Source organism: Labrus mixtus, chromosome 15 (assembly GCF_963584025.1).
Source record: "Labrus mixtus chromosome 15, fLabMix1.1, whole genome shotgun sequence".
NCBI lineage: Eukaryota > Metazoa > Chordata > Actinopteri > Labriformes > Labridae > Labrus > Labrus mixtus.
This window is the reverse complement of record NC_083626.1, coordinates 28,212,948-28,237,284: the sequence shown is the minus strand read 5'-3', so window position 1 is coordinate 28,237,284 and position 24,337 is coordinate 28,212,948. Positions and strand designations below refer to the sequence as shown.

The window sequence follows — 24,337 nt, the reverse complement described above, 5'->3', positions numbered from 1 at the left end:
TCATAAAGTGTTTTTAAGGAGCGGTACTCGATGTGGACCTCTCCCTCGGTTCAGTTCTTTATGGTCTAATAACCAAGTGACAGATGTTAGGATGGAGTATAAAATATTATTTGCTTTGCTTGTGTTTGTTAGAGCGTCTGAGTTTTGATGAGTTGCAGCCTATTGACTCAACATCTGATAACGTGAAAGAACTTTACGGGGCTTCTTTATTTTTTCTCCTGATTTCCTGGATCCCTTTGAGGTGTGTGCTGTTACTTGTTCAGTTTACTTCCTTGAACACTTAAACTGATAACCCTGCTGATAAGATAAGGTGTGATGTCTTGTGTTACGTCTGCTACGACCGCCACCTTTTTTTCATAGATTGAGGGTGTTTCCAAACAAGCAACCCAGGCCCGGATCCGAGTACGCTTGACCCCAAAGTTCGGTTCATTTGTTCAGTTTGTAAGCGTACTGTACTCAGAGGCGCTGCTTGTCAAGAGACAAGGCAAGCAACTGCTTGGGGCTCCAGACCAGTAGGGGGCCCCCTGAGGGCTGACTTACTTTAACCAAATCAGTGCCCCAAAATATACAAATTTTGCAATGACAGTAGGAAACCTCCCTAAGGGGGCCACCATCTGACAGCACTCACTCTCATTGCCCTGCTAAGCGTTGCAGCGTTATTGCTGTTAAAACTAAAGTGTGTCAATGAAAGTCAACAACAAAAATGAAGAGGAATCAACCGTCTATAGGACAGAAAAAAGAAACAGGAAATAAGAGGATGAGGAGTAAACGCTGGGGCACTGGCAGACATGATGGTGATGAACTGGTTTGAGGGCCCCCCAATTGTTTTTTGCCTAGGGTCCCAACTGACTCTAGAATCGCCCCTGACTGTACTCAGGTACTGTGCCTGAGTCCACTTGAACAGGTGGTCTTTTGTGCAGATAGGACAGTGGATCATGTCAGAAATAAAGGAGGGAGTGGAGAATGCGGGAAATGAGCCACAGGCCGGACCCGGGCTGCCCGCCCAGAGGACCACAGCCTCCACACTTGGGGGCGTGCGCACCAACCACCACGCCACCTGCCCCGTGTGAGGCAGTTTAAACCCCGTGGAGGAGGGTGCAGGTGTGTGAGCAGGCAATACGTTTCCTGTATTTGTTCTGTTTGGTGAAGAATTCTAATTGTGTTAAATAAGTTAACCTGATTCCAACGGCTCCCATCAGGCGGGTTAAAATGTCAACACACAATAAACGTCAGGGTGCAGGACTCGTTGGGTGTGGCAGACTGATAAAAGTTTTTTTTATAACGGACTATGAAAAGGAAGAAAAAGACTTCTGTGGAATTCAAATGAGGAAGTTCACTTATTGTTTACAACGTGCATTAGTCATCGCAGTCCTCTTCCTCTGTTCAGTCTTCTTTCACATATCACGACTATGACCAACCAGATCCTGTCTTAATGCAAATGTGCATAGACAAAGTCCTGCCTGTATATGAGTTATACGGGAAATGCCTGAAGCTTCAGGGTGATTGGTGAACTACATCTGGGTAGAGCTCTGATGATGATCTTTTCATTTTCAAACAGGATGTATGAAAATTAAGCAGAATCATCTTAAACAAACAAGTAAGGGCTTGTTTAACTGGAGGAACATACGCTGCCATGTGACTACATCCTTTTTAAAGGGATGAAACATGAATCTGTGTTGACATTGGGTCATATATGTAGAAATGTGAAATACATTTTGAAGTTGGTGCCTTCTTGGCTGAGAAAAGGCAGAAAGTGTCTTTTTGGCTCATTTGGATGAAAGACACCAAATCCCAGAATGCACAGCACCGCAGGCCACTCCCACTAAGGTCCTCTAGTTCAGAATCAGAAATACTTTATTAATCCCAGAAAGAAATTCGATCGTTACAGTTTCTCCAAAATATACAGTATAGCAGTAGAAATATAGAAATAAAAACATTTACAGACATGTTTACTTCAACACATGAGACCGTTTCCTCAACTGATTCAGAGATTTCTTCCAGAATTGATCTTGGAAATTCCTGGAATTCATGTGTATTATTGTTGACAAAGGCAGAAAAGCCAGGATCAGATTATATTTTCCTCAGTGTTCGATATGTACAGCAAAGTGAGCGTGTATTAACAAGGCTGGAAAGTAATGATGACCACATGAGGCATGGACGTGAGACAGACAGAGATACTTCAAGTTTGTTAGTTTCCAGATCCAGTTGTCTCTCTCCCTCGTCTTAATGCGTTTTGAATCATCATGCTGTTAAGAAGACGCACTGCCATCCTTTTTTCCTCTCATGTTTTCTGACCGTTATGTTTTCACTTTGTGTTACCTTGGATACTAGTCTGATTTTCTAACTTACGCCTGCTCCATCCTAGGCGTGAAAGTTACACCCAGGTCAGGTGCAACTCAAATTGTGCTCAAGTCCAACTGGTGCACAAGGCACAACTTTAAGTCTTTAAGTAACGTTAGTCCCAGGCGTACGCCCAACTGGTGCCCTCGGCTCCTGGAGATCACCCAAGTCGTTATGGTTCATCTTTTTGGGAAGTCAAGTTAAGTACAAAATGTCATGATAGTTTTTCCACTGACTGACGATACAGCAAAGAGTTCTGTCTGTTTTGTTAAAATTAGTTATGGATGAGGTCTAAACAAATGAAACAATGATTGATTGACTTAAAGACACACAAAGACGTGCCTCGAGCTACGCTGCTAACATGGCTAGCAATAATATTTATTAAACAAAGTGTCATGTTTTCTTTCCCCTCGTGGTTCTTATGAATAATTCAAGCGACCCCGGGGGCTTAGACCCGTTAGCTAATGCTGGAAGGCAGTAAATCCATACATTGTCACTTTGTTTGTAAAGAATTCTGGTTCTCCATGAAGAAAAATTAAGGTAAATAATCAAACACTGTACGCTCCAAGACAATGCAAACAGCTAGAAAAGGGTATATAAACTCTTTGTTCCCGTCAGAAACACAACCTCTTACTTTGTTCTGCTTGAAGTGCGAGGACATTCAACATCATAACAAGGTAAGGCTTTCACTCTGGGCTTCTTTAGAGATCACTGTTCTTGATTTTTATCCATTTATATCTACTGTAAAGACGTTAGAAGTCCCATTTTCTTGTCGCCTTCTCCAGAAGACTCGTTCAGTAAAACTTGCAATCCTCCTTTAATACTAGACAGCATTGTAATTGGCATTTTCTTTTTTGAATATAGTGCCATTGTGCATTTCTTGATTATACTTTGCCTTTCACAGATGGCGTCAGGTCTGAAGTTGATCCCACTCCTCTGTTTGACCAGTGGACTGTGGGCTACGGTTGTAAGTATTCTGCACATTAAAATATTTGCTTTTGAAGGATATTTGTTGTAAATCTGAACACTTAAAAGTTACCACAGGAGCTGCTTAAAAGACTAAATGTCTATTTCTTTAACTGACTGCAGGAGAGTAAATGAATGAAACACTATTTGACAAGTAAAACTATCATCTATGTTCAGTAGGGCTGTGAATCTTTAGGTGTCCCACGATTCGATTCGATTTAGATTCTTGGGGTCAGGATTCGATACAGAATTGATTTTCGATTCAAAACGATTCATGGATCCGTGGATTCAAAGTCTATTTATGAATTAGCACATACTTCAGGATCTACTCCAGTCATCTGTGAGACTGGCTGAATTTCTTGTTGCTCTATTTTGCGTTCTACTGAGTTAAAGAGTTAGCATTAGCATTTAGCAGGGAGTGACTGAAAAAAAAAAAAAAGTGGCCAAGAGGTGGCCTTCCTCGCCTGTTGACTAGCAGCACCTCTGTCTATGTTATCTCGATGTAAATCAAAGATGAGTCGTGCACTAAAGATCATTTTTTTCTTTACAGGTGTATGGGAATCATTCAGGTTGGTAGTCCTCAGAATGTGGAGGTGATATAGTCACTGTGATGTGGTTTGGACTTTGTGACTGCTGCTCTTCAGATTGTTGATGTCTTCACTGCTGTTATTTGTTTGGGCCGTCCTCATAGATTGTACTAAACTCGATACTCTCAGACCTCAACGGGCTTTGCTCTTTGACTTTTTTTTATGTTTGTGTTGTAGGTGAATCCTGCAAGACTTGCCCTCAGGGTTGGATTCATTTTGACAAAAGCTGCTACCTTTTCCAGTTCACTCAGATGGATTGGGCTGATGCAGAGGTGTGTTAAGAAATAATATTAATTATACCTGCTGCTGTGTCATTTTGCAGCAGAGTTTTTTTTATCTTTCACATCCTCACTTGTGTTCCTATTTTTCAAACCATCCCTCTTTTCTCTCTTTTTGCTTCACATATTGTCTCCTGCTTTAGCGCCACTGCACCGCCATTGGAGGAAATCTGCCTTCTGTCCACGCCAATGACCAGTACACCTTCCTCAGAAATACTATTCATCAGTTGACTGGGCGACATGGTGGTGCTTGGCTTGGAGGATATGATGCTGTAAAGGTGAGTATTTTCACAGAATCTAATGCAGTCATCCCTGTTGGTCCTGCTGTTGAATATATTCTTTATGTACTTTGAATCATTAGATATGAGAGCTGTGTTATGGACTGCTGAATGCCATCAGTCTCTTTTTTTTTTTTTTAAATGTTCCCTTCAGGAGGGTGTGTGGCTGTGGAGCGACGGCACTTTCTTTGACTTCAAACACTGGGCCAAAGGGGAGCCAAACAACTACGCTGGACACGAGAACTGCATGGAGATGAACTTCAGGGGTAACCCTCACACTAGCACATCGTCTTACTCTTCTTTTAATATCTTTGAATGAATGGATGAAATATTTATTGCCCCTAGGGGGAATTTGCCTTTCACCGAGAGCATAAAAACAATATAAGTTCAGAAAGACGTAGAAACAACAAACAAAATCTGATGTTAAGTATCAAGTTCAATAAAGTGCAGAGAGCCGAGTTCATTCTGTATGATGCAGCGTTTGCGGTCGTTTTTGTGGATCCATGATGTGCACAAAGATTGTTTACAAAACGTTGCTGATTCAAAGCAGAACTTTTTGAAAACACAAGCAATTCCATTTATAGTGACCTCACTGAAGTATAATGTGGGAGTCATATTTCAGTCTTAATGAAGTCCATAATTGTGTGTTTCATGTTTTGTTTATATGCCTACAGGAAGGGATTTTGTCAACGATTGCAGCTGTAAAGCGAAGAGATCTTTCTTTTGTGAGAAGCTCCTGTGAAACTGCTGCTACGTGCTGACATCTGTAACATGAAGAATCTGTTACTACCAAAGATGTCACTTGATCCAGATATCAAGCCTTGATGACATCGCTGTGTAGGATCTGATGGAATATCTGATTAATCAATAAAAAGATAAATTTGCTGATCTGTTTGTCTACCTTCTTTACTTTATTGTCACCCAGCAACTCTCAATATAAATACTTTTATTCATTACAAAACAGACTGATGGATAGACAGCAGTGTGTGAATGACGCACCAGGTTCTGAGCTGCATGATTTTTGTGTACACGAAATAAGACCGAAGGGAACAAATCACCAGCTAACAAGGTGCATGAAGAGTGAGAGGCTTTAAGAGGTCAAAAAGCTCCAGCAACACTTGTAGTAAGAAGATCAAGTAGGCCGACGTGTTTCGCCTTGTTGCCTCCATCAGGGTCATGCACGGTATTTTACAGTAGGCCTTCAGAAGTGAGGGAATCGAGGCACAGCCAAGTTGTTGCAAGATCAGAAAGAAAGCAAGGTTAAGAAGTCATGTTGTGTGTTCACATTTGGAAGTGAGATTTCAGTTCATGTGTTCCTTGTTATTAGGACTGTGCTCGATAAACATCAGAGGACCATCAGCGTAGTTCAATCACATTTTCAGGGGGAAACAAATTCCTGAAACAAATTCAGAACAAGATGTCCAAAATAAAGTTTAGACATTTAACCCAAAGCTATAAAGAATAGTCATCAGGGACATGGATCATCAGTGTTTGTAGAAAACTATGTTTTGGAACCACAAATGCCTTCAATAACTTCAAAATAACGGTCAAAATCCACTCAGTCAGCCCCAAATTTGTCACGGCCGGCTCAAAGTGGAAGGAGACAAGGAGCTACTCTAAAATACAGGTTTACATTTATTCACAAAATGTATCAATTTAAAAAAAGGAACAGGGAGCATTGGGGATCTCATGGATTGGAGAACACCGGTCTCAGGTGTTCTCCAATCCATGACGACCCAGCCACACCTACTGGCACCTGAAACACTCAAACAGCCAACAAGCAACCAGCAGGGTCGTTTATTACACTCCAGAAAGTGGCTGGCCAACAGCTAAACATTTGGCTTGGAGGAAATGATGCAGCAGAGGTGGGAGTGTTAGAAATGAACAGAATCTGATGTAGTAACCTCGTATGTACCTGTACCTGAGCCTGCCAAATGTCCTTCCTGTTTTATTAACAACACATTCTAAAAACATGATGCACATGGACGAACTACGGCTGTGGCTCACCACCAACAAACGGATTATGGACAGTAATCTCTTGATTATTACGGAATCATGGCTAAACACCCATACACCGGACAATGCTATAATGCTAGCCCAGACGTTGTCTTCTACGGGCAGATAGAATAATAGAATCTGGTTAGACGAGACGGGGGGTCTATGCATCTATGTCAACAAAGAGTGGTGTACAGATTCCTCCATCATTGAATGTCATTGCTCAGTTAACCTAGAATATCTCATGGTTAAATGTAGACCCTTCTATCTGCCCAGAGAATTCACAAACGCTATTGTTATTGCAGCATACATAGCCCCCGATGCTAATGCTAAGCATGCAGTGAAAGAACTGTATACTGCCATTAGCAAACAACAGACCTTACACCCCGAGGCAGCCTTCATTATAGCGGGTGATTTCAATCACTTCAACCTAAAGTCTGTTTTACCTAAATTCATTGCCCATCTTGGTCAATCTGACCATGTCTCCCTGTTCTTGTTGCCTAAATATGCCCCACTTATCACACGTGGGGAAACCACAGTGAAGACAGTTAAGGTCTGGCCAGAAGAGGCAGTGAGCAAACTGCAGCAGTGTTTTAAAGAACATGACTGGAATATGCATGCCTCTGTAGCCACCCTTGACTCCCACATAGACATACACCTCCTCTGTTCTGGACTTCATTGAATCTAGCATAGGCAGTGTCACCACACTGAAAAGGATCACTACATTCCTTAACCAGAAGCCGTGGATGAACAAGGAGGTCCGAGTCCTGTTGAAGGCACGCGACATCACCTTCAGATTTGGTGACCCTCGGGCCTACAGCTCAGCCAGGGCTAATCTGTCGAGGGGCATCTCTGAGGCCAAGCACAGTTACAAGCTGAGGATTGAGGAGCACTTCATTAACTCCGACCCCCGACGCATGTGGCAAGGCATACAGGCCATCACGGATTACAAACCCGCCAACGTCAACCCCCCACCCAGTGACGCCTCCCTACCTGAATAGCTCAATGTCTTCTATGGGCGCTTTGACAGGGACAACAAAGAGGTGGCCATCAAGGAGGTGCTCCCTGCAGGCCACTAGCCCCTCACACTCTACCCCGCTGAAGTGTTTGCAGCGCTGAGCAGGATTAATCCACGTAAGGCAACTGGCCCTGATGGCGTCCCCGGACGCGTCTACAGGGCCTGTACTGAGCAGCTGACTGAGGTCTGGACTGACATTTTCAACCTGTCATTAGCCCAAGCAGTTGTCCCTGAGTGCCTTAAATCCACCACCATCGTGCCGGTGCCTAAACACTCCTCTGCCAAGAGCCTAAATGACTTCCGCCCAGTCGCACTTACCCCCATCATCATGAAGTGCTTCGAGAGGCTGGTCCTGGCTCGAATCAAAAACCATCTATCACCCTCACTAGACCCCTTTCAGTTTGCCTACCGCCAGAACAGGAGTACAGAGGATGCCATTTCCACGGCACTTCACTCCGCCCTCTCCCACCTTGACAAAAATAACTCTTATGTAAGAATACTGTTCGTTGACTTTAGCTCAGCGTTCAACACCATTGTCCCCACAACACTGATCACCAAACTGCATGACCTGGACATCGACCCCTCCCTCCGCAATTGGATATTGGACTTCCTGACCAACAGACCGCAGTCTGTTAAGATCAACGACCACACCTCCCCTACCCTCACCCTGAACACTGGCGTTCCGCAGGGCTGTGTGCTGAGCCCTCTCCTGTACTCCCTCTTCACCCACGACTGCAAAGCCATACATGGCTCAAATACCATTGTTAAGTTTGCAGACGACACAACGGTGGTTGGTCTCATCAGCGACAACGATGAGTCAGCGTACAGAGACGAGGTCCGGCACCTAGCTGTGTGGTGCGCCGACAACCACCTGTCCCTCAACCATGAAGACCAAAGAGACCATCGTGGACTTCAGAAAGTCTAAAGGTGGCACACACACCCCCCTCCATATCGACGGGGCGGAGGTTGAACGTGTCACCAGCTTTAAGTTTCTGGGAGTCCACATCTCCGAGGATCTCACCTGGTCCCTCAACAACTCTTCCACGATCAAGAAGGCTCACCAGCTCCTCTTCTTCCTGAGGAGACTAAAAAAGGCTCACCTGTCCCCTCAGATCCTGGCAAACTTTTACCGCAGCACCAAGGCACAGCAGAAGGTGGTGAAAACTGCCCAATGCATCATCGGTTCCCCACTCCCCTCCATCAAGTCTGTCCATAAAAAGTGCCTGCGCAAGGTGCGCTGCATTGCTAAAGACAATTCCCATCCCAACCATAGACTGTTTACCTACCTCCCCTCCGGAAAGCGCTACAAGTCTCTTTGCACCCGGACCAGTAGGTTCAGAAGTTTTTTCCCTCAGGCTGTCGCCCCCCTGCTGAACTCCATACCCAAGTGGTTGCTTGTTGGCTGTTTGAGTGTTTCAGGTGCCAGTAGGTGTGGCTGGGTCATCATGGATTGGAGAACACCTGAGACCGGTGTTCTCCAATCCATGAGATCCCCAATGCTCCCTGTTCCTTTTTTTAAATTGATACATTTTGTGAATAAATGTAAACCTGTATTTTAGAGTAGCTCCTTGTCTCCTTCCACTTTGAGCCGGCCGTGACAAATTTGGGGCTGACTGAGTGGATTTTGACCGTTATTTTGAAGTTATTGAAGGCATTTGTGGTTCCAAAACATAGTTTTCTACAAACACTGATGATCCATGTCCCTGATGACTATTCTTTATAGCTTTGGGTTAAATGTCTAAACTTTATTTTGGACATCTTGTTCTGAATTTGTTTCAGGAATTTGTTTCCCCCTGAAAATGTGATTGAACTACGCTGATGGTCCTCTGATGTTTATCGAGCACAGTCCTAATAACAAGGAACACATGAACTGAAATCTCACTTCCAAATGTGAACACACAACATGACTTCTTAACCTTGCTTTCTTTCTGATCTTGCAACAACTTGGCTGTGCCTCGATTCCCTCACTTCCGAAGGCCTACTGTAAAATACCGTGCATGACCCTGATGGAGGCAACAAGGCGAAACACGTCGGCCTACTTGATCTTCTTACTACAAGTGTTGCTGGAGCTTTTTGACCTCTTAAAGCCTCTCACTCTTCATGCACCTTGTTAGCTGGTGATTTGTTCCCTTCGGTCTTATTTCGTGTACACAAAAATCATGCAGCTCAGAACCTGGTGCGTCATTCACACACTGCTGTCTATCCATCAGTCTGTTTTGTAATGAATAAAAGTATTTATATTGAGAGTTGCTGGGTGACAATAAAGTAAAGAAGGTAGACAAACAGATCAGCAAATTTATCTTTTTATTGATTAATCAGATATTCCATCAGATCCTACACAGCGATGTCATCAAGGCTTGATATCTGGATCAAGTGACATCTTTGGTAGTAACAGATTCTTCATGTTACAGATGTCAGCACGTAGCAGCAGTTTCACAGGAGCTTCTCACAAAAGAAAGATCTCTTCGCTTTACAGCTGCAATCGTTGACATAATCCCTTCCTGTAGGCATATGAACAAAACATGAAACACACAATTATGGACTTCATTAAGACTGAAATATGACTCCCACATTATACTTCAGTGAGGTCACTATAAATGGAATTGCTTGTGTTTTCAAAAAGTTCTGCTTTGAATCAGCAACGTTTTGTAAACAATCTTTGTGCACATCATGGATCCACAAAAACGACCGCAAACGCTGCATCATACAGAATGAACTCGGCTCTCTGCACTTTATTGAACTTGATACTTAACATCAGATTTTGTTTGTTGTTTCTACGTCTTTCTGAACTTATATTGTTTTTATGCTCTCGGTGAAAGGCAAATTCCCCCTAGGGGCAATAAATATTTCATCCATTCATTCAAAGATATTAAAAGAAGAGTAAGACGATGTGCTAGTGTGAGGGTTACCCCTGAAGTTCATCTCCATGCAGTTCTCGTGTCCAGCGTAGTTGTTTGGCTCCCCTTTGGCCCAGTGTTTGAAGTCAAAGAAAGTGCCGTCGCTCCACAGCCACACACCCTCCTGAAGGGAACATTTAAAAAAAAAAATAAGAGACTGATGGCATTCAGCAGTCCATAACACAGCTCTCATATCTAATGATTCAAAGTACATAAAGAATATATTCAACAGCAGGACCAACAGGGATGACTGCATTAGATTCTGTGAAAATACTCACCTTTACAGCATCATATCCTCCAAGCCAAACCGCTAACTGTTTGCCAGCCACTGCCTGCAGAGTAGTTCTGAGGAAGGTGTACTCCTCTTTGTTGTGGACAGAAGCCAGATTACCACCAACAGTAGTGCAGTAACGCTGAAGGAGACACAATGTGAAGCAAACAGACACAAAGTGAGGACAGAGAGGAGGCAGAGGTTTGAAGATAAATACTGTGCTGCCTTTCTAACATCATGTCCTGAAATGTGACTGAACCATTATTTCAAAATGTACCTCTGCATCAGCCCAATCCATATCTCTGAAGTGGAACATGTAACAGCTTCCGTCAAACTGAGTCCAACCAGACGGGCACGTTTTACAGGAACCTATCACACAAACGTAGAAAATGAGAACACAATCATGGTGCAAAGCTGGGTTAGGTCTGAAAATATCGAGCTTAAAATTCCATCTATGAGGACGGTCCAAACAAATAACAGCAGTGAAGACATCAACAATCTGAAGAGCAGCAGTCACAAAGTCCAAACCACATCACAGTGACTATATCACCTCCACATTCTGAGGACTACCAACCTGAATGATTCCCATACACCTGTAAAGAAAAAAATGATCTTTAGTGCACGACTCATCTTTGATTTACATCGAGATAACATAGACAGAGGTGCTGCTAGTCAACAGGCGAGGAAGGCCACCTCTTGGCCACTTTTTTTTTTTTTCAGTCACTCCCTGCTAAATGCTAATGCTAACTCTTTAACTCAGTAGAACGCAAAATAGAGCAACAAGAAATTCAGCCATAAAGATTCACAGCCCTACTGAACATAGATGATAGTTTTACTTGTCAAATAGTGTTTCATTCATTTACTCTCCTGCAGTTAATTAAAGAAATAGACATTTAGTCTTTTAAGCAGCTCCTGTGGTAACTTTTAAGTGTTCAGATTTACAACAAATATCCTTCAAAAGCAAATATTTTAATGTGCAGAATACTTACAACCGTAGCCCACAGTCCACTGGTCAAACAGAGGAGTGGGATCAACTTCAGACCTGACGCCATCTGTGAAAGGCAAAGTATAATCAAGAAATGCACAATGGCACTATATTCAAAAAAGAAAATGCCAATTACAATGCTGTCTAGTATTAAAGGAGGATTGCAAGTTTTACTGAACGAGTCTTCTGGAGAAGGCGACAAGAAAATGGGACTTCTAACGTCTTTACAGTAGATATAAATGGATAAAAATCAAGAACAGTGATCTCTAAAGAAGCCCAGAGTGAAAGCCTTACCTTGTTATGATGTTGAATGTCCTCGCACTTCAAGCAGAACAAAGTAAGAGGTTGTGTTTCTGACGGGAACAAAGAGTTTATATACCCTTTTCTAGCTGTTTGCATTGTCTTGGAGCGTACAGTGTTTGATTATTTACCTTAATTTTTCTTCATGGAGAACCAGAATTCTTTACAAACAAAGTGACAATGTATGGATTTACTGCCTTCCAGCATTAGCTAACGGGTCTAAGCCCCCGGGGTCGCTTGAATTATTCATAAGAACCACGAGGGGAAAGAAAACATGACACTTTGTTTAATAAATATTATTGTTAGCCATGTTAGCAGCGTAGCTCGAGGCACGTCTTTGTGTGTCTTTAAGTCAATCAATCATTGTTTCATTTGTTTAGACCTCATCCATAACTAATTTTAACAAAACAGACAGAACTCTTTGTTGTATCGTCAGTCAGTGGAAAAACTATCATGACATTTTGTACTTAACTTGACTTCCCAAAAAGATGAACCATAACGACTTGGGTGATCTCCAGGAGCCGAGGGCACCAGTTGGGCGTACGCCTGGGACTAACGTTACTTAAAGACTTAAAGTTGTGCCTTGTGCACCAGTTGGACTTGAGCACAATTTGAGTTGCACCTGACCTGGGTGTAACTTTCACGCCTAGGATGGAGCAGGCGTAAGTTAGAAAATCAGACTAGTATCCAAGGTAACACAAAGTGAAAACATAACGGTCAGAAAACATGAGAGGAAAAAAGGATGGCAGTGCGTCTTCTTAACAGCATGATGATTCAAAACGCATTAAGACGAGGGAGAGAGACAACTGGATCTGGAAACTAACAAACTTGAAGTATCTCTGTCTGTCTCACGTCCATGCCTCATGTGGTCATCATTACTTTCCAGCCTTGTTAATACACGCTCACTTTGCTGTACATATCGAACACTGAGGAAAATATAATCTGATCCTGGCTTTTCTGCCTTTGTCAACAATAATACACATGAAACAGCCTTAATGTGGTCTGAAATTAATGTTTACTTGTAACACAGTAGAATGAAAAAATTATAATTTCAGCAAAAAGCTGTCTGTGTTTTGGATGTATGGGGTCTTCAGAGTTAGGTGAAGAGAATGTTGGGTCACAAGCCAAAAAGGTTGGGAACCACTGGCCTAACCGCTAGACCATTGGCGCCCCATTGATGACATAATTTAATTCTTCACCTCTTAAGTCCACTGCCTCAGACTCTTTTAAGACCTTCTGTAAGTTGTCCTGTATTGTATTGATTAAACAAAATGTTGCAGTAGAGGACCTAGTACCCTTCACCCTCTGCTGTTATTTGATTAATTGAATTTTTTTTTGTATTAATACACAATCTATTAATCAATATTTAATGAGATGTTAAAATCATATTCATAGAAATGAAGAGTGTTTGTGGACGAGATTGATGAGAAGAGGTGACAAGACTCCAGAACAGGATGTATTACTTTATTGATTCAACATGTATTCAATGACAACTGCCACTCAATCCCAAAGCAGTGATGTCATCAAGGCTGGACATCCTGGTACGAGTGACATCATAGGGAGGGAAAAAACCTGCTCTTCAGTAAGAGGTCTTGAGACATTTGTTATGAATTAATGTTATAGAAATAAAGATTGATTGATTAACTAGTGTGAGCACGCAGCGAGGACTTCACAAGTGCTTCTCACAAAAGAAAGATCTCTTCTGATTGCAAGAGGTGTCGTTGACGTAATCCTTTCCTGGAAGAAAAGAAAAAGGAGGATTACACGAGTGGCAGTAAACCTTCTGTTGACATTCCCAGATTTTCTGCATGAAATGAAGACTTTTAAGAGACATGTTCAAAAAGCTGTGCTGATACAAAGTCAAAGTACTTCATGGACTTGCCACCACTATCCATCGTTTACACTGTATTCTGAAATTTGATTTCCATATTATGCTTAGGTAAATCCCAATCAAGTGGCCAAAAGAAATTGTTGGCTGAACTTCAAATACAAAGTGGGAGTGCATGGGGGTCGGGGGGGTGCTGGATCACTACGTACCTCGGAAGTTCATCTCCATGCAGTTCGTTTTTCCACTCCTGTCATTTGGCTCCCCTTTGGCCCAGTGTTTGAAGTCAAAAAGGGAACCATCACTCCACAGCCACACACCCTCCTGAGACAATCACATTTTTTAAAATCAGTTCATTCTCAAAATGTTGGCTTCCTGCATTGAGCACAATATATATCTAATAACAGTTATAAAGGAAGCAGCTGCATCAGATTCCTTTCTAACACTCCCACCTTTACAGCATCATATCCTCCAAGCCAAGCACCACCATGTCGCCCAGTCAACTGATGAATAGTATTTCTGAGGAAGGTGTACTGGTCATTGGCGTGGACAGAAGGCAGATTTCCTCCAATGGCGGTGCAGTGGCGCTAAAGCAGGAGACAACATGTGAAGCAAAAAGAGAGAAAAGAGGGATGGTTTGAAAAATAGGAACACAAGTGAGGATGTGAAAGATAAAAAAAACTCTGCTGCAAAATGACACAGCAGCAGGTATAATTAATATTATTTCTTAACACACCTCTGCATCAGCCCAATCCATCTGAGTGAACTGGAAAAGGTAGCAGCTTTTGTCAAAATGAATCCAACCCTGAGGGCAAGTCTTGCAGGATTCACCTACAACACAAACATAAAAAAAAGTCAAAGAGCAAAGCCCGTTGAGGTCTGAGAGTATCGAGTTTAGTACAATCTATGAGGACGGTCCAAACAAATGCAAGAAGCGATCTTCAATGCTGCATTACAGGATATCGATTATTCTTAAAAGATTTCACCTCAACACCTCTGAGGACTACCAACCTGTTAGTATCGAACATGATGCCTGTGAAAACAAAAAAAAAGATAACTTTAGCGTTGGACAATTTTTTTTGATCATATCATTCTTCACTTCAGTTACTCATTAAGTTTGACTTTGAGGGTTAAGGGGGGTGGGGGATGTTACAGCTCATGTTACTATTTTTATGTTAAGATCTGTCAAAAGTTTATAGTGCTACCGCAGATTACTTACAACCCCGATCCATAGTCTACTGGTCAAACAGAGGAGCATGATCAACTGAAGACCTGACGCCATCTGTGTAAAGACGAGTACAAACAGTTATCTTGTTCATTATTTAACCCTGACTCTACAGTATATTACAGCATTGAATTGTATTTTCACCACTGTCCACAAATTAAGGAAAATATTACACATTTTACTGAACAAGTCTTAAGGGAGAATTCTACAAGAAAATTAGATGTTCCATAAAAGCAATGATTAAAATAATAGTAATAGACAGAAAAGTCAGCAGTATGTTTGATCTGGGTAGAGCAGCAGCATACGGATCAACAATGGACGCGTTTCAGCACAAGGCCTTTATCAGTGTTGCAGACAACGAGCAGATAATAGAAAATAAATGCAGCTTTATACATGACAATAATCTTTTTATAATAATAGTTAACAGGTTAAAATGTGGTAAAATACGTCTTGATTTATAATAAAGCGTCAGAATGAGAGCCTTACCTTGTTGTGATGTTGCACTCACCGCAGAGCCGAGTAAGAGCGTGTCTTTGAGACTGAAGCTGACAGCTACCACTGACTTTAGGGTTGTTTGTTGTGTCTGTGAGCACACAATGCTGTATGATTATTTACATTAAAAATATATATATTTTTTTTTACTCAGCCTTCAGGGAAACTAGAATTCTGTTTAAACAAGATATTAGCTTAAGGGTTTTTGTCATTGTTCTTTGTCATCTAACAGAAAACAGCTGACAACAAGACTCCTTTGGGTTATTTATTAAAACCACGAGGGGAGAGAGCAAGAAGAGGCCACGCTCTCTTTCACGAGGGAGCTATACTACCTCATATCTTTTGTAATGTTGAAACCAGGACACTTTGTTTTTAGAAATCCATTTGTTAGCCGTGTTAGCAACATATCTCTTTAAATCAGTCCAACACTTTGGTCCAAATCAAAATATTGAACAACTAGTGGAAAAACTACCATGAAGATTTAGGGCAGAGCTTAATGTCCCAAGTTGCAAGTTAAACTGTGCAGAAGTCTGCATGCAAATGTTTAAGTACTTCAAATACTGACTTTAGCAGGAATCTTTTTTTTGTTTCATCGAAAAATGAAGATAATGTTGCCATTATCTTGTGTTATAAAGTAGATATTATTGGAGGTTAGAAATGGTAAATAATTGATTTCCGTGCGTCATTGTGCTGCACGTCCCCCTTGCATAAGTGAATGGTAAATGGATTTGAGCTTATACATTTCAGAGTCTATTTATTTTCACTTTTGTCTCACTGAAGAAGTTCGACTAGCACTTCCATTCTCACCAGAGCCTTCTGAACTATCTGTTCTTCTTATTGAGAGAAGAATGTGTACTTTATTAACCACCCCTTCATTAGCTGTTCTGTTCAGGACTGGAGTGCTGTTCTTTTGACGACAGCTGTTAAAGGCAGCAGCAGCAATGCAAACTGAGAGTAAGTACACATTAATATGTGTTACTTTTTGTATGTTTTACATTAGCCTGAGAACACAAAGTCAAATTTCACTGCACAAGACTGCAGGTGTATAAATTGGGAAATGTAATATTATCATATACTAACATTTTTTTTAAAGTTAGTTATTCAAAGCAGATACTGTATGTTCAGCTTAACCACACTTTAGAACAAGAAACTTCACAGACATGTTTTGAGGAGCTCTGAGACTAATTTAAAATGGTTGAAAATTAGGATTAAATGTGACTGTTAACAAAGGCCTGCTTGTGCCCCTAAAGTCTCTAAAAGTAGTATGGGAGGTAGAGCCTTCATTTATCAGTACCCTCTCTTTTGGAAGCATCTACCAGTCAGGGTCCGGGATCAGACACCTTCTCAGGCTTCAACCAGCTCCTAGTTATGTTGCTATAGGCTCGGACTGCAGGGAGCATGGCACACTATGCTGTCTCTCCCCCACTGTTATAGTAATGCATGTAACTAATGCGATGGACCACGTTTTCCCATGGTCTGTTATGAGGTCTCTTGTCGGAGCCCAAGAATTTTTGTTATAACTCTAAAACGTTTAGTTCATACTGTGTTTAGAAGGGACATGTTCTCCCCAGTAGTGTGTATTTAATCGAACAGGCAAGGTTAAGTTTCCATGGAAACACAGAGACATTTTAATTAGCTTTCCAAGAAACGTCTTACAAAGAGTTTGAGGTTATTAATGGAAGAAAAGTTTAATATGATTTGTCTAAATATTTTCCAGGAGTGATGTCATCGAGGCTTGACATCCTGATGGAAGACATCAGTGGGGTTTGATATCATCATGAAAGCAGATGGATTGTTATGGCGTCATGGCACAAACAAAAGATTTCTTCTTGTTACACTTTGCATCGTTGACGTAATCGCGTCCTGTAGACACAAGTTGAAACAAACAAAAAAATCACATCAGGGCCTGTTCATCAAGTCCGTTCTTATTTTCAATAGTTATCATGAGAAAACAAAATGCTTGAAGCAAAGTAAGGTTGCCTTAAACTCAATAATAACATTTCCATTCCATTTCCAATAACTTTTTCCATCTTGAATAGCTCTATGGATTTCAAAAGATGTGACAGATAAGGCACAAACACGTTTTTTTACACCATCTAACTAATCATTCTTGACCTGCAAATAAAGCAGGACATGCAAACATGTTTACATCTTCAGTCAATGAAGCTTCTAGATAAACAACTTGTTTTGATTGGCTATATGACTGAGCATGAACGGCACTGGCACTCGCTTTTCTCACTCAACAGAGCTTGCTAGCTTATTTTACAACGTGAAGAAAATGGTGCATAAATAATATCCACATCTGTGACTGAAATGTTGACCTTTGACTTCTGTTAACACCAGAGACAAACTTTTTTTCTGCTCACTGCGAGCCGTTTATTGACGAGCCTCTGAGAGTTGTGATTTGAGTCAACAGCTCATCAATACAGAGCACCACACTTCAGTTTGTCCACCGTCAATGCAAAAGCACTAGATGTGAAACTGTTTTGAAGAAGAGCCTGAAATTCACAGAGCAGGGAGCTCATAATTTCACAGATGCAGTGTGGACAGCCAGCGTGCGATTATGCGCCATGTGACGCGATAGCTAATTCTTGCCTTGGTTTGGCTTCATACAGCTAGAACGTTTAGATACTTAATTTGTACCTCTGAAGTTCATCTCCATACATCCTTCCCCCCAGTGGTCGTTAGGCTCTCCTTTTCCCCAGCCATTGAACTCAAACTGAGAACCATCACTCCACAGCCACACGTTGTTCTGAGTTAGAATATGAAATGACAATTGGACAACCTGACCTCAACCACTCTTTTTTATAAACATTCAGAATATTGCTATACAATACAGAACGTCGACATCAGACAAAACACTCGCCTTTGGAGAATCATAGCCTCCGACCCAGACTTCTTTATGGGTGTGGGTCGCTTTGTGAATCAGGTCTCTGAGGAAGGTGTACTCGCCTGACGTTTGGATTGAAGCCAGGTTTCCGTCAAGAAGAGTGCAGTGACGCTGTCGAAGAAGAAAGAGTGCAATGACTATTAAGAGTTCCTTAAAATCACCTTGTGCAATCAGCTTCCAATACTCAATGAATGGGGTTGTATTTTTAATCAAGTCAGGTCATGTGTAGTGTGTGATGTTGGAAGCTGCACCCACGGTAATTACGCTGCTTGTCAGCATTTTGTACTGGTATATTGGGCACACTGCGTATAAGGCAGAGACAACTTTTAAGATGAAAAAATTGGTATTAAAAGCGCGTCTTATACACCAGATTTTACGGTAATTCACAAACTACTCTAATTGGTGCAGGTTGCTTACCTTCAGTTCTACTGATTTTTCGGCTTTTGGCTTCACTTTTCAGAAGCCTTCATGTCATCCATCTTTGTATACAGTCGACTTGTCGTCACTTGCTCTTTTTGTAATGTCTAAGATAATTTAAGATTTGAGTGGGCGCTACATGAACACATTTTTGATTGAATTTTAAGTGCATTACAATTAAAGATTCATAAAATGAAGGTTTCTCTGACTGCATGATTCATATTGGTGCAACTTTTTTTAGAACATCTTTCATGAAGCTGAAACTGTACTACCTCTGCATCTGACCACTCCTTTTCATCGAGCTGGAACAGGAAACAGCGGGTGTCAAAATGAGTCCAACCAGATGGGCAGGGTCCATCACAATCACCTACAAAACAATTGTAGATTAAAACAACAGTAATAAAGCAGGGCCACAAATAAAAGTTATTTTCATTATTGATTTATATGATAATGAACATATCTTCCTGGAGGTGAACAAGAGTGAAACATGTTGATTAGAAGCACAAAATGATTCTGAGGAGTTGAACAATGCTAATCCTTAACCGGTCTCATTTTTGAGACAGTCCATAGAAACTCAGGGCTCGACATTAAACCTGGCCCGCTGGCCCAGATGCACGGTTTAAAGATGCCAGGCTAGCTGATTGCATGTCGTGGGCCAGTAGAATTCAGGATTTCATGTTCATTATTACACAGGTGTTTTTATAGAAATTCTTGTGGGATCACGCTCACTACACTTTGATTGTAAACTTTGACAGAGACTTCTCAGGTTATCTCTTAGGTTAAACTGGTATGAAAAGAAGATTTGAAAAACCATCGGTTCCCACTTACCCGGCCAAAAATCAGGCATTTAAACAACATTTAAAAAAAAAGAAGAATCCGTGGAGGAGTCGAGGGGGAGTGACAGAGAGTAGAGTTGGTTTTTTTATAAAGTCCTTTTGCATTAGATCGATTCTTTTTCCTCATTTCGAGAGCAAGATCTTGACTGCTTTTGAATCTTATGAATGAAAATGTATGTTCTAGCTGGCACCTACGGTGTTGATCAACCCCTGAGAGTCCAGAGAAAGTTCAGCAAAAGATCCATACAACTTAAAGAGGAATAGTCACGATGAGGAAACAAGAGGGTATGGAAAGGCCATTTTCATCACAGTCACCTCCAGAAATGAAAGAAAAAAAAACTAACAAAAAAAGATGCCCACCAACCTTCTTGATCTGCATTATCCCCCTGTGGAGTAAAACAATTGTAAGAAATCCACAGTGATATGATGAGTGAGACTACAATGGCAGCATTTACTACAACAATTTTCCTCATTTCACACGTTATCGTTAGCTCATTCGCTTGCTGTATATTATAACTTAATCATTTAAAAGTTGCTTTATGAATTAAGTTACCACCAACCTGGTCAATAAAAGAAACTTATTATAGCTCCACCTCTGCGGGATACTGTACTATTTAAAACTGCTTAAAGTAGGCTACCACTTGTCAATCATTACTCACATTCGCTAAGATCATCAGTCCGCTGGCCAAACAGAGAACAAAGACACGGAGAGCAGAAGCCATCTATGCAAAGATGAAGAATATAAGAGAATTAAAGTCACTGCTGAGACGTCTGTTTACTCTCCATGAACAATGACACAGATCTAGTGTGTGGGATGTAAGTCGTTTCTTAGCATTAGCACATTAGCAGTCGTGTTTCTATATTTCTCACTGACAAATAAAACTAAAGACTAAACCTAAAGAGAAGATGAATACATGTCTTCTGTGAAGCTGGCTCGGGGTTATAAGAATTAATAAACCTTACCTTGATGTGATGTGGTGAGGACGGAGGTTGTTGTAGCAGATATACCAGGATGTCTCAGAAGAGGAGACACGCTCTTTAAATACCTTTTGTCTAAGCTTTGGTTTATTTATCCGAGTGACCACATGATACAGTGTAGGATTCCTTTTTTTACGTACACGGCCACAGCCTTGAATCAATATTTAACCATTCCTTAAAACAATATGTCAACTACAGAGTCTTTTTATACATTGGCTTTAGCATGTGAAGGGGCAAATAACAGGGTGGTAACTGTTATGATACACTTAATCACACCTTCAAAGTCAAATCGAGTTATCATATTGGGCGGTTGACCATAAATGGCAAAAAATGATAACAATGTTTAAAAATGGAATTGAACAGAAACCAGTAGTTTAAGCTAATGAGGGATGCACAGATGCATCGGTAGCGAGTCTGTTTTTATTGCTCCTATCCACTTTTGTAATTTCCGATCCGATTCCAATATTTATATTATCATAATGAATAGTTTTATTTTTGTTGTTGCTAGTATTTGTGAGGCTACACAAAGCTGTAGTAAACCCAGCATTGCATGTCATTGTGCTGACTTCACATACAAACAGGAAGCAGCAACAACCGTCAGGTTTTTCAAATTAAATGTTTTAAACTGAACTTTACTTTTTATCACAAAGAAGGAGCTGTTCCATCTCGTCTGAACCTCGTCATGGAGAATATTTGAGGACACTTTTATTCTTCGACACATCAAGGCGACCACAGAAAGACTCAGGAAGAGCTTCTTTCCTCAGGCTGTGCGGACTGTTAACTCCACTCTCCTCAGTTAAAAACAAAACAGAACTGTGACTACATGATGCACACACACCGCACATTCCACACAATCTTGAATCTTGAATCACTTCTTAACATCTTCAAAGTGAGAATGAATGTTTAAAGTGCCCAACGATTGTTCTTAATCTGTGACGATGATCGATATCCGATGCGTAAATTAGGTCAATATCTGACCATATACGGATATAAGATCGGATCAGTCCTATCTCTACTTTTTATGTTGTCACATCTATTTAATGATGCCATCTAGTAAATGTAACTGCTGATTTAGAAGTCCCTAATGATTTTTTTCCACAAATTACAAAAACAAGGATCTCTGAATGCATGCAAAACCTGCAGAGTTACGTCATGAATCTTCTTCACAATTATCTTGTACTCATATACATTTGTCTTTTTAATGTTCATTTCATGGATTTAAAGTCACTTTGGTTGTTATTTTTAACCCTGCTTTGTAAGGTGACCATGAATGTTTTGAAAGGCGCCTTTAAATTACTATTATCACAGCACTCAGCAGCACAAAGCTGCCTCTCTGTCTGCTCCACGTAGAACAAGCCCATTAGGCTACTCTGCCATTTATCCTAGACAAATAAAGGGATTAAACCCAGACAGACTGAATGTGCCATCATAATGTAACTGTATAAGGTCCGGAGTTACAATACAAATATTCTCTAATATTTCTCCTTCAAGCGCCTGGAAAATGGATATGCACGCCCAGATATGCATAAAGACAACCTGCTGCTTCTCTTGTCAAAATCTTCTGCCCTGTTATGATAACATCTGCTGTAGTGGTGCAGAACCATGCATGCATTTATGTGCATCAAGTGGGTGTGCAGAGCTTTTTGAAAATAAATCTAAAGTAAATACACATGTCACATTTCCAGGGTTTCATGGCAGACAGTCAAAGCTGTTGGCATACATTTACTTTCCTCCTTTACTCCTGGTTTCAACAGAAACTACAGGGACTAAATCCAAACTAGGGATTCACCGATATGAATTCTATTTAGCCGATGCTGATAACTGATAATTTCCTGCTCCTAATGGCCAATGCCGATATGATTACACATATATCTTTATTATTTATTATTGCATTTTTAAAAGATAGAAAGTTAAAGATACCATAATATCCAGTGTATAAGATGCAATTTTGATACGTATTACATCTAAAAACTTGGCTGCCTAAATACCGGAGCAACCAATATACCACTATAAAATGCAGACAAATGTGTGGAGTAAGTGCAGCCGCCCACCATCACACGATGCACCCATCCTGATGCGATTGACAATTCACCTCCACTCTTTGTGTATTGCGAGATGTTTGTAAACATGGCAACGCGGAGCAGTTCTCAATCAAGAGGTCACTATGGTTCGTTTAAAGCAAAGGTGGTTTACAGTTCAGAATCTATACTGATATAAAGTGTGTGTATAGACACACGGGCATACAGAAGTCCTTCTGAGATAATTTAAGTAAGTTTAATTTAAGTTTTGGTGGTTGTTCTTAAGTGCTGTTTTACAAATGTGCACTGGTTTGTTTTACACGCTCCTCTCATGTCCTTGATTCCACAGACGTTGATGTAACATAAGTGAAGGAAGTTACAAAAACAATTTATGTAAAACATAAAAACTGCTTTAATTTAATTTAAACAATTCCACTCTTGATTGTAACTCCATCTCATTAGTAATAGCTGGTATAATCCGACTTTTAATTGAACAGTTTACAGGAAAAAACTACTGCAGGCTGTAGCGTTAGCAGGCTATCACACAGCATCACTGATCGCTGCAGGATGCAGACGAGGTGAGAGTGAACAGAGAAGCAGTGTTTCAAACAAAGTAACCATACACAATAGGAATGTGACGTTTCACTCAACTCACGATACGACTCTCTCACGATTTATTTAACAAACCATGTGGTGGGAACTACAGGTAGCAGAAGAGGGCCTAATGCTATCTCTGCCTCTGGGGGCCCCTTCCCATGTGGTGATTCAAAGATGGGTGAAGATGGGAAAAGGTGTCACAGCTGTCAGTGGACTGAAGCGCTTTCTTTATTTAATTGTGTGAAAGGGGACCCGTATCATTTGGGAAACATTGCTAGTAGTGACATTGAGGGTTTTACAGCCACTGAGGTCCATCAAGCAATATTGCAGCTTGCTAAAAATAAGGCAAGTGGCTCAGATCAAATCACTGCAGAGCACCTCAAGTTTGCTACCCCAAAGGTTGCTATTCTTCTTGCTATCTGTTTTACCGGTCTAATGACTCATGGCCTGCTACCAGACTCCATGTTGTCCGTCACTTTGGTGCCTGTGATCAAGGACAAAGCTGGCAAGGTTGGGAGCCTAGATAACTACAGGCCTATTGCTTTAGCCAGTGTGGTATCTAAGGTCCTTGAGAGTATTCTTTTAGGACGGATATCTAAATATATTGGTACCACAGATAACCAGTTTGGCTTTAAATCTAAGCATGGTACTGATCTTTGTATTTATGCCTTGAAAGAAGCTGTTGAGGTATATAGGAGGAAAAACTCCTCAGTCCTGATAGGATTTGTCGATGCCTCTAAGGCCTTTGATCGTGTCAATCATCGAAAGTTGTTTATGAAACTAAGTGAAAAGGGGGTCCCTGATTACATATTAAGGCTTCTGGCGTACTGGTATGCCAACCACAGTATGCACGTCAAATGGGGAGATACAATTTCCTCCCCCTTTGGAGTGAGCAATGGTGTGCGACAGGGGGGGTTGCTTTCTCCTGCACTCTTTAACTTGTACATGGATGATCTATCTAAACAACTGAATGGTTGCAAAACTGGTTGTGTGTTGGGTAACAGTATAATCAATCACCTCATGTATGCTGATGATTTGGCAATTTTTCCCCCTAGCAGCGCTGGGTTCAGCAGCTGCTTAATATATGTTCTGATTATGGTCGAACATATGATGTGCAATACAATGCTACAAAGAGTACTGTTTT

At 41.1% G+C, this 24,337-nt stretch overlaps 4 protein-coding genes across 4 annotated transcripts; 1 reads left to right on the top strand and 3 right to left on the bottom strand.

The window, feature by feature from the left end:
• The first annotated feature begins 2,839 nt into the window (after positions 1-2,839).
• Positions 2,840-5,337, top strand: LOC132990180 (galactose-specific lectin nattectin-like). Its single transcript, XM_061058301.1, has 7 exons — positions 2,840-3,017; positions 3,245-3,307; positions 3,857-3,875; positions 4,071-4,165; positions 4,315-4,449; positions 4,604-4,715; positions 5,124-5,337. The coding sequence occupies exons 1-7, from the start codon at positions 2,913-2,915 to the stop codon at positions 5,189-5,191; spliced, it is 597 nt and encodes a 198-aa protein (XP_060914284.1). The 5' UTR covers positions 2,840-2,912; the 3' UTR covers positions 5,192-5,337.
• A 4,412-nt stretch (positions 5,338-9,749) lies between these two features.
• LOC132990196 (galactose-specific lectin nattectin-like) lies at positions 9,750-11,980 on the bottom strand. The gene is made up of 7 exons (XM_061058326.1): positions 11,910-11,980; positions 11,620-11,682; positions 11,205-11,223; positions 10,908-10,999; positions 10,638-10,772; positions 10,372-10,483; positions 9,750-9,963 (listed from the first exon to the last, which is right to left on the bottom strand). The coding sequence occupies exons 2-7, from the start codon at positions 11,680-11,682 to the stop codon at positions 9,896-9,898; spliced, it is 489 nt and encodes a 162-aa protein (XP_060914309.1). The 5' UTR covers positions 11,910-11,980; the 3' UTR covers positions 9,750-9,895.
• Positions 11,981-13,365: 1,385 nt separating this feature from the next.
• Positions 13,366-16,908, bottom strand: LOC132990199 (galactose-specific lectin nattectin-like). The gene is made up of 7 exons (XM_061058329.1): positions 15,452-16,908; positions 14,960-15,022; positions 14,752-14,773; positions 14,477-14,571; positions 14,193-14,327; positions 13,953-14,064; positions 13,366-13,652 (listed from the first exon to the last, which is right to left on the bottom strand). The coding sequence occupies exons 2-7, from the start codon at positions 15,020-15,022 to the stop codon at positions 13,585-13,587; spliced, it is 495 nt and encodes a 164-aa protein (XP_060914312.1). The 5' UTR covers positions 15,452-16,908; the 3' UTR covers positions 13,366-13,584.
• Positions 16,909-17,061: 153 nt separating this feature from the next.
• On the bottom strand, positions 17,062-20,635 carry LOC132990200 (galactose-specific lectin nattectin-like). The gene is made up of 7 exons (XM_061058330.1): positions 20,564-20,635; positions 20,260-20,322; positions 19,965-19,986; positions 19,037-19,131; positions 18,324-18,458; positions 18,101-18,209; positions 17,062-17,320 (listed from the first exon to the last, which is right to left on the bottom strand). The coding sequence occupies exons 2-7, from the start codon at positions 20,320-20,322 to the stop codon at positions 17,253-17,255; spliced, it is 492 nt and encodes a 163-aa protein (XP_060914313.1). The 5' UTR covers positions 20,564-20,635; the 3' UTR covers positions 17,062-17,252.
• Between the last annotated feature and the right edge of the window lie 3,702 nt (positions 20,636-24,337).